This window comes from Cryptomeria japonica, chromosome 3 (assembly GCF_030272615.1).
Source record: "Cryptomeria japonica chromosome 3, Sugi_1.0, whole genome shotgun sequence".
Classification (NCBI taxonomy): domain Eukaryota; kingdom Viridiplantae; phylum Streptophyta; class Pinopsida; order Cupressales; family Cupressaceae; genus Cryptomeria; species Cryptomeria japonica.
Window position 1 is genome coordinate 902573713 of NC_081407.1, and position 10323 is coordinate 902584035.

Genomic DNA, 10323 nt, shown 5'->3' on the forward strand with positions numbered 1-10323 from the left:
AAAGCTCACTTCTAACAATCATCATAACATATCCTGGTTCAAATGCCTTAATGACCTTTCTTGGCAAAAATATACTGTGTTCGGTTCAATCAAAAACTTACTTGAGAAATAATCATCCTAACCTCACACATAAAAGGAAGTCAAAATTTGAAAAGATTTAAAAACCACTCAAATCAGATACAGAAACACTATTGAGCAATGCAGGAAGACATTATAAAACAACTTGAACAGATTTCTAAATTCTGCTCATAAATTATGCACATGCAAAGATTGATAAACTCCATTCAAAAGAGCTTATTGGGCATTTTCGAACTGAAAATGCATGTTAAAATATGACCATTCAAACAACAATTGTCAATATTCCATTAAAGATCAGCTTACATACCATCTTATGATGAAGATAATCTCTGACAATAGACAAAAAAAAACTGCACTGCAACAAGAAAAGGCATCCTTAAATAGTGCCCACCAGCTGCTCATGAACTGCATTCTTCATTAGATTTATTTGATGCCTTCAAATTCATTTGACATCCTATGACTAACTTGTTTTCTCCTGTTCTTCAAAAATGCTCACCCTGGGAAAATTTCTTCCGAAAAAAAATGCACTACACCCCAAGAAACATTTACCAACCTGGAAAGTGTGATGCTTCCAGAAAAGATGACAAAAATTCAGATCTATTAAGAAACAAACTTTAACCCGTGAATGGATACTTCCCAAAGTAAATGTCAGAGAATTCATTCGTCTGTTCTCATGATTATTCCACATGATAGTGTTTTACAGGCAAAGTCCTGTAAAATGCTAACAAAGCCATGTAGGCTTCATGGCTTATGTTAATGGCTTTATTTGCTTGCACCTTGCAATGAGTAATTTAATGAAACACATGAATCATTTGGGTTTAAAATTTTTTGGATGCTCAAATGTTGCATCATCCATGCAACTGTAATTTTGTTTTTTCACACTCAGCTGAAGATTCCAGCTCCAACTAGCAGTCCCCGCAACCAATGCAAACCAAAAAAAATCTAGTTTAGCTTGAAAAACTCTCTGCAGATTCAGATAAAACAGCAGAACCAGAATTCGAAGCATCTGCTTCCTTTATATCCACAGAACCATTAGTAGAAGGAAGATTCTTGAAGCTCTTTGGCTCTTCCGATTTTGAAGGATTATCTTTTCTTGTCAATACTGCTTGGGAATTTTCTGCAGAACTGGAACGACCAAGAGTTGTTTGGGAACCAACTCTCAGGTATGGTTGTTCAGAAAGTGAAGAAGATGACGGACTGTAAATTTGCTCTTGGGCTACCAATGGTGGATGATCAAACTTGCAAGTGGGTCCAAACTTACAGATGCCATACCGAGCATAAAATGGGCATGCTGGTTGGTCCTATTTAAAACCAAAAAAGTTAAAAAAGTAAACAAGAAGCAGAAAATTGAAGAGAGAAATAAATGCAAAACATCTTACATGGATAAGTACGGAAATGGATTCTCCTTGTTAGATACACATTGCCTTCAAATAATTAATATGCACTTATAATGATACAGTTGAAAACTTACAGGCCTCAGAGGAAGTCCCATCGGACTAAGAATGCATGTTGGTGAATGTGCAATCCTTTCCTTAGGATGGTGATATCTGCAGGTAGTTCCAAACTTACAGTCCCCTGTTTTCATGTAATATTGGCAATCTGGTTGGCCATGTCTTTCTGGGAATGCTTCCCTCTGTCCAACAGAATGCTGAGCTCCTGCTTGTACAAACGGAGAAACAACACCTTGCATGCTGCTAGCAGGTGACTCTATCTGTTGTGTTGAGTTATATGAATTTCCTGTTCCTATGGGTTGTTGTCGTTCTGGAGAGAGCAAGGGACTTACAGTACCCTGATGAAAAAATTATAAAGTCATAAAAGATAAGACATTTTATACCAAAACACAACTTCATGATAAATAACTTTTAAAGTCAAACCACTAATATCCAATGCAAACTTCATTCTTCCAGTGCTCTTTCCAAGATCAAGTTAGCCTCCACATAAGACTCCCACAATGTCAGCAAAAATACCACCACTACATAATTGAACTTGCACATGATCTTGGAGCAACACAAATTCAATTCTGCGAAATTGGTTTGAAATAACCAATATGGCAATATTAAAGAGGTGTACAACAAGCCAGGAAATGGAATGATCTTGGAGCAACACAAATTCAATTCTGCAAAACTGGTTTGAAATAACCAATATGGGGCAATATTAAAGAGGTGCACAAAAAGCCAGGAAATATGAATTTTAAATAAAAGTTTGAGCTGCGAGGCTATAACAATGTGTCACAAGACTCACAACATTTGTAACCCTCTGAAAAGTGAAAACGACTAATATGCATACAAAAATGATATAGCACAAATAGAACTACTGGACTTTTTTCAAAAAAATAACTACAAAATACAAAGTAATTAAAGAAAATAGATAAATCATGTGACTGCCATGGGTGCGAGAATTGATTGAACCTGTTTAAAATTACTAAGGTATCTCATCTACCATATTATACCAAAAGGAAGACAATCGAAGTAGAAAAAAAGAAGTCAGGATGTACACAACGCTTATTTTGTGAGAGAAGGAAGCTGAGAGAAGACGATAATATTCTACAATTATCTGCTTGCAATTTGGAAAGGGATAAAATAAGCTACAGTTTTGGACAGAATATTTATTTCCTATAAAACTGACTAAAAACCTTATAATAGAATTGAATAACCCTTAATTGTATGTTGCAAGCCTTTGCATCCATAGGAATAATATATAATTTTTAAAGATGATGTAAGAAGACCCACCCTTCCTGCGAATGTAAACTGACTAGGCATATACATATAAAAAGTATAATCATTAATATCAAAGTTTCCCTATATGTGTTCCAATTGGCAGCCACCCCAACTGATATGGTAATATGTCTTTACAAAAGTTTTAAACAGTGGCTTAGTTGCCAGTGCCGAATTAGCAAAAATTAAACAAGCACCAAAACCTTGATTGTAAAAATCTACTAACCTTAAAAAATAATCTTGAGGAAATACAAAACAAAAATAATTAGGTATAGTGTCTTTTTACGTGTAGAGCCTTATTTCAATGACAATATCATTAGATTCAGTATTCAGAAATATTATATAACATGGATAGGCATTGTTGCAAATATGTTTGATGCAAATCACAGAAGAGGGTTGACAGTGAATGAACATGAAACCGCTTGTAGGGTTTATCAGTGCAGACAATCTTGCGATGAAGCAATCAATAGGCATAGCATACACAACTATGCATAAGACGTTTGGAATATAATAAATTAAACCCCTTCATAATTGGTCACGAAGTACATTATGGAATGCCTTCAAAGAATTCATGCATTTCTCACATGCAAGCTTTTTCAAGCGAATGCCTATGATACATTAAATAAGGCTCAAAAAAGAGTTAAAAAAAACCCCTGAACATTACAAAGGGCGGGTATGGCAAATTGTGGCAAACTCCAAAAGTAGGCTTTTTCTGCCAAAATCTTTATCCATTATGGCTTGACCACAATGGAAAGATTTATTGGGATTGGCCTTCCAGCCTCCAAACATGTCTGTAGAAGTCCCGAAGTATTCCTTTATCCATAACAGTCCCAACAATGAAGCTACCAAGAAAGGAAAATTTGCCATCAAAGTTCAATGTGCATGCTATGAGAGAATAATTTAGTTAGGCACTGGTAATATTACTTAGGGGAAAATTTATTTTAAATGAAATAAGTTTAACTTTGGAAACAAGGGCATAATACCCCTCGAGACCATCAATACCTCCAGTTAGGCACTAGCACCACTTACAGAAAAATTCTTTAAAATGAAGTTCTGTTTCTGTTTGGCAAACAATAGACAACGTATTAATGCCACTTAAAACAATTACAATGCCTTCAAACAGACCCAAGGAAAAGGACAACTGAAGGGGAAGGGACAAACTCAAGCGATGAAAAGCCAAGCGTGGTTAACCAAAACCTCACTGAGAGCCTCACTTTTTGGTTTCAAGTTTTAACAGTGGACTAAGTTTGTTTCTACTTTGTAGTTTTCCCTTAGGAAGCATTTAGCACTTATCTATAGGGTAATCAATGTAGAAAATTACAATGCACTCCAAACATTCAATTCCCAAAGGAAATAGCAAACTGTATCCTACACTACAAAACAAAAAACTGAATGCTTTTAATGGAAAAAGAATGATGCTTTCCCCCTCCTAATAAGTGTTAGAAGTTAGAACTATAGCAAAAAGGTGTAACTATAATTGGCATGTTGGTCATAATTGATTTAAAGCACCGATCTTACCTTGCTAATTACTTTTTCACTCAAATAATTCCATGCTTCCTCAGATTCCGTTCAATCTGGGATACCACCTTTTAGTATTTTACCTCTGGATTCCCTAAAGACCATGGCTTTAAATCAGTAATCCACTTTTATGCTCTACACTGACAATGGAAAGTTTTCTATTTTCATCTAAGATATTTGCAGAAAGAAATCTTGTAAAATCTTTTCAACGCCGTAAAAACCTTAAACTCCTAGCAAAATGTGTAGCTAAAGATGTTATGTTGGTCATGATGGATTTAAAGCATCAACTTTATCTTATTAATTAACTGTCCATCTTGCATAATTCCATGCTTCTTTATGTTTGGTTCAATCTGGGATACCAATTTTTACCTCTGATTTTCCTAAAGGTTCACTTTAAGTTAGTAATCTACACTGATAATGGATAGCTTTCTATGATTTTTGCACTAAGAAATATTGTCATATATTTGTTGACTATTTTCATTTCCAAAATTGGATTCATCATTCATGGAACTTCATGAGCCTCCACCAACTTGTTGATATGCAAAATGCATGAAGACTAACAGAAAAATTATTACAAAGTAAAATCCTTCAACATAGGATGTCAAAGGAATATTTTGCAATTTAATTTACAAAACTTACTTGTAGTTACCAAACAAGTTAACCAGTGAAGAGTCGTGACAACTAACATTAAATCTGACTTGTAGGAAAGGAGTGAAATACATTTTGTATTCAGGAATGTGCTTCCCCTTGCAATTAAACGCAGGAATTTGAAATAAAAAAGCAGCTGATAACTAAACAAGCAATCAGTAAACATTTTTTCAGTTGGAAAACATGTGGCCTATCAGGCAGCAAAAGGAAAAGTAATAGCTTACAAAAGAATAAGTACTTCAAATGTTCCTCCTAAATATGTTCACAAACAAATATACAGATTCTAACTGAAAATTAAGCCTGCAAAATCATCGGAATTTTGAAGGACCAGACTGAATTGAAGCAGCTTTCATGTGTGCAACACGGATTAGCAACCATTATCACCAAGCAAGTCTAAAATAAGCAAAATATACAGAATACAATGCTCATTGGTAGGCAGTATTGTGGTAGCAAAATCATTAATAAAATCACCCTAACTCACTTGGTAGTTGTTCCAATTTGGCATTGACAACATAGCTTGGGAAGGCGAGAAAATGACAGGCATATAAGCTGGAGATCCTTGCAACCGGGGACTGGCAACATAAGGTGTCCTTTGTAGAGGCCAAGACAGAATCCCTGGATGAAACGGCGAAGCAGGTGTTGTAGGTGACCCTGCACTTGCATAGCCTGAAACAGGTACTAATGCTGTGAGCTGTGGATGATGAAACTTGCATTGGGCTCCAAATTTGCAGGTTCCAGTGCGCATGTAATAAGCACAGTCTTTTTCTCCCTGCAAAGTGAAAAATCCAAAATAGATATTTTATCAGTGAGACAGCATATTAACTCTTCTAGCAATATTTTTCAAATTTTCTGTTTAGCATAAAGATGCTGAACATTCAAATTATGGCACCTGTCTGGGCATCTCAGAAAATGTTGCAAACATAGATTTTTCATTTTACAAAGCAAAAGCATACTTCCAAAGAATATTTTTCCTAAAGTTTATATAGTCCACCTGACGCATAGGAAGACCTAAATAATTCATCGGTACTTGTCCTCCTAATGTGTTCCTGTCACGTGGATGATGATATTTGCATGATGCGCCAAACTTACAAGTTCCTGTCTTAAGATAATACTGCAAAATTTATCCACCTTTAGTAATAAATACTGGACAACAAGAATCTCTGTTAATATAATCATGTTGTGCAATACGATGCAACATTCCAATCAAAAATAAAATAAAATATTTTCTCCCAGCAACTTTAATTACATGTTACTTAAGCTACAGCCTATAATTACAGTATTTCAAACAAGAAAAGGGTATAGGGTTTTCATTACATAAATATCTTTATTTCCTAAGCACACATTTGAATACATGAATCCTTCACATTTTCCAACCAGAAATGCATGTGGTAGATTAAATTCTTTAGCAGAGCTTCATATTCACTATACTTTCGAGTTCAACTGAGGTCCAAAACATTTTGCTGAAATGAATATCAACATTAGTGTAGCTGTAAGTGCCATAAACTTATAACCTAAAAACTGACCAGCAACAATATCTCAACCCTAAAGACTCTCTACTACAGAAACCTAGAGAAAATGAGCATTTTAACAGCAAAATTCTGAGCAAATTGCAAAATCCACAGCATATGTGTGAACCCTGACAATCTAAAAACAAGTGGTGCAATTAGCAAAGAGAACTTTTTAATTGCTTTCTCCCAAACAAATAGTCATTAAGGTATATGGTACAAAAGTTAAGGAGCGTGTACATAACTATCAGGAAGCCAATTACAAGGAAAAAGGAATAATGTACTCAACTCCAAATCTAGAAGAAGGTAGTAAATGCTAAAATCCTAAAATATTTGAACAAATGAACACATGATCCATGAAGTCCGATTGAAACAATTCTCTTCAGACTATGATATTTATATTATATTTAGTAAAGGCAAGCGTGTGATAAAAGTTAGAGCTACTAAAAAATTAGTAAAATCGGATAGGCTCAAAGGCAAGCGTGTGATAAAGTTAGAGCTACTAAAAAATTAGTAAAATCAGAGAGGCTCAATGGATCTTTACTACAAGGGCACAATTTTGAATTTACACAAAATCTAAATGTCAGATCAGATAGGGACAATGGAACCTTCCCACAAAGGCACACTTCAGACAAAAGCTAAATTTCCCTACTTATGAAGCTATAGGTACAAAACACTTTAAATAACATAAAAAATTAATATTAAATTAAGTAAAAAGACCTAATTGTATAACACTAAGAACAAAAAGATTGAGAACTCATTGCACTCCTCAGTGCAACAATGCGAAAAAAACATCTTTGATGCTTAAACCATCTAGATGTTCTCTAAAGGCAGAAAGGTGAAGAAGATTCCTCGGTTACTTCTTTAGATGTATTGATTGAAGACAAGCAAACACATTGCGCAAAACAAAATTTCCTTCAATAATACAGACATATTTCTACCTGCATACAGTGCCATGCAGATATAACAGAACGAGATTATTGCATTATGAACTACCTATCGATTGCAGTACGCATAAAGTTCTAAAAAAGGGAATAAGTCAAAGTAAAGGCTGTAGGAAAACATATAGACAGAAAGGAATACAAGGCGAGAGACCTTAGCAGCTCCAGCAAGATGGTGCCAAACTCTTCACGTGCATGTTATCATACGTACAGCTAACTAAAACAGCAAATGCCTATTTCAGGTTATGTTTTTTCTCCAATGCATGTATTACAAATATTAGAAAAATAGGTGGAATGAAAACCACATTTTCCAGTTGTCTTCAATCTAAAATAACGGTTTTTGCAAGTAACTAAGGAACAAAAAGATAAAACCACTGAACTAGAACACACGCCAATGTCTTATTTATGATGGATTGAGATTTGATATCAGTTCAACTCGTGATTGAAAGTTTTACTTAGCTCTAATTAAGACCGTGTACCTATAGATTACTTCCGTCAGCCCTAGAGTAGATAGTACACATAAAACAAATCAGTGAAAATACCTACAGAGATGTCGAATTCTTGCTATCTGGATCGTCAATTCCCACTAAGGCATATCACAACTGTTCACATTTGCGTTAATCAACCGACAATAGTGTAGAACGATAACAAACCTTAATCCAAGCATATGATGTGAAAAAACTGTGCGCTGAAGCTAAAGCCTTATTGGATCATCTCAAACGTCGTGGAGAAGATCCACCTAAACATAAGTGGTGTAAGAAATCCCTAAAAAGACTTGTGTAAACCGTCGCATATCGTTAAAGATGGCTTTTTCTGCAAAACTATGATAAACAATAGATACATAATCCTTTCATCAGTGAAGCAAACATCTCAGAGTATTGACAAACCGAGAGACAACTAGGTCATCTTCCCCACACAATTCAAGAAGAAAATTATCAGAACAACCTTGAGTCAAGGGTTTCAAACAATCACGGTCTCTATACAGATGAGTTTCAGGTCTGAACTTCATCAACCCATTTCAAATGAGCTATTTTCTTGCAAAATCATCAGAATCTGTGATCTACGCTTCTCTTGCCACAGAAAGAACCATGGCTGACACAAATTTCCTTTTACCAATGCATGATGTGAAGGAAAATTTAAAACAAATATCAAACCGGACATGTTTTCTTAATGCAATCAAGGAAACATAAGAAATGAAGAGCATCAAGCAAATAACTTTTCACCCAAAGAAGCAAAACCCCTCAATCAATTTGACGTGGGCCATAACATCATCCAAGGCTGAGCTACCTTTTACACCAATTCCCCTTCCCAAATGCATATTTCACAGATTGCCAAGCCTCATACCTGGCATTCCGGTTGTCCAACTCTCTCAGGGAATTCTCCTTTACCGGAATTAGCCTGCCCGAGAAAACCCAAATTCAACTTCAATTGATGAACCCCTGTATTACCAAAAACAAAAGCATGCAACTGAAAGCAATGGGTCGTTGTATTACTACCTGTTTCATGTGAGGAGGATGGTTGAAACGACAATTGGAGCCATACCCACAAAGACCTGTCCTCATGTAATATGCACAATCAGGCTCATCCACTCTCTCAGGGTAAGATTCCTCTGGATCCAATGCCATCTTCCCCATGGCCTTCTCTACACTCTGTTCATAATGCATAACAACCCAATTTCCCTGCTCATAATCTGCGGAAAAATACTCATCAATCAACAAAAACAATCCATCAATCTGCCTAAAATCAGAGAAACCCAACACATTCCTACAATTTCCACAATGACCCACCAAATTAAAAATGTCAATTTGGAGAAAGCCTTAAGTGATCTGCAAGAATTCAGTAACCTACACCCAATGCAGAATTAGCACACTAACAACTAAGTATTAAAAAGCTGAAATCTAGTCGATCTGTGCAATCTGTAACATCATCAGGTCATCAATAACAAGATGGTTTTTGAATTTTCATTTTTTTTTGAGTGGTTGTTTATATATATCATTTTTTTTCCTCCTCCAGCTTTTGGTCTTGTTGGGCTGGTCTATCCGCACTCACAAATCACCTATCTTTCTCTTCACTATGTGGGCATGCTTTAAATAAGTAATTATGATGTGTGGGTTTGTGTGTAGCAGAACTTTTTTGGTTTTTCATTTTTGTGTATCAACTGTTAGCGGTTGAAATCACGGTCTGCGGTTCAAAATCTTTTTGTGATTTACTATATCATTCATTTCTGTTCATAATACAGTGCGTACGTGTGTTTTTGGGAGGTGGTTAATTTAATTACATGAAAAAGAGGAATGATTATGGTCTACATATATTTCTCGTTTTCCCACCTGGTCAGATCGTACGGAGTTTGTCAACTTGTGATTTTTTTCTCCACCCTCGTTCACATTTGTGCTTCCAAGAATTTACTTAGATTGTGTGTCATATATTCTGTGCGTTCACCAGAAGGTCCCATGGGGGGTTTGGTGGTTATGAAAGTGCAATTGCACTTCCTAGACTCGTATGAGCAAATGAAATGATTTTGTTAGCGTCCACGTGACCGTGCCTCTTGTCTAGTGGTGTGAAGAAGACATGAAAAGTTATAAAAATGGAATATTAAGAATTTGTTATTTGTATGAGTAATTTTAAGATGTGTATTTTCTAGACTAATTGATATGGGATGTATTTTTGTAAAGTTTGTAGAAAGGAGATTTTTTTTTAGTTTTTTTTTTTAACACTTTTTAGTCACAAAAGAAGAAGGCAACATTAAGTAAGTATACTTATTTATAATTGATTAATCATTATATTAATAGGAGGCTTAATTTTTTGGGGCATCATCCACATTTGCATGAGGCGTGTATAAAGATATATGATTATGAATAGTTTTAATCATTAAAAACATGGTTGCATTTTGATTTCCTTGATTTCTATCGAGTGGTAGAG

The 10323-nt window shown here is 35.3% G+C and overlaps 1 protein-coding gene across 1 annotated transcript; it reads right to left on the minus strand.

The window, feature by feature from the left end:
• Positions 1–268: 268 nt before the first annotated feature.
• LOC131066368 (zinc finger CCCH domain-containing protein 63) lies at positions 269–9471 on the minus strand. The gene is made up of 7 exons (XM_058001117.2): positions 9192–9471; positions 8901–9094; positions 8749–8802; positions 5950–6069; positions 5440–5727; positions 1550–1867; positions 269–1379 (listed from the first exon to the last, which is right to left on the minus strand). The coding sequence occupies exons 2-7, from the start codon at positions 9066–9068 to the stop codon at positions 1026–1028; spliced, it is 1302 nt and encodes a 433-aa protein (XP_057857100.1). The 5' UTR covers positions 9069–9094; positions 9192–9471; the 3' UTR covers positions 269–1025.
• Positions 9472–10323: the final 852 nt, after the last annotated feature.

Excerpts from the sequence above, each read along its gene's own strand:
- LOC131066368 (XM_058001117.2), bottom strand. The coding sequence starts at position 9,068 with ATGCATTATGAACAGAGTGTAGAGAAGGCCATGGGGAAGATGGCATTG. Across the intron at positions 5,728-5,949 it reads TAGGTCTTCCTATGCGTCAG|GGAGAAAAAGACTGTGCTTA; the intron begins GTGGACTATATA and ends TTCACTTTGCAG. Across the intron at positions 1,868-5,439 it reads CAAATTGGAACAACTACCAA|GGTACTGTAAGTCCCTTGCT; the intron begins GTGAGTTAGGGT and ends TTTTTTCATCAG.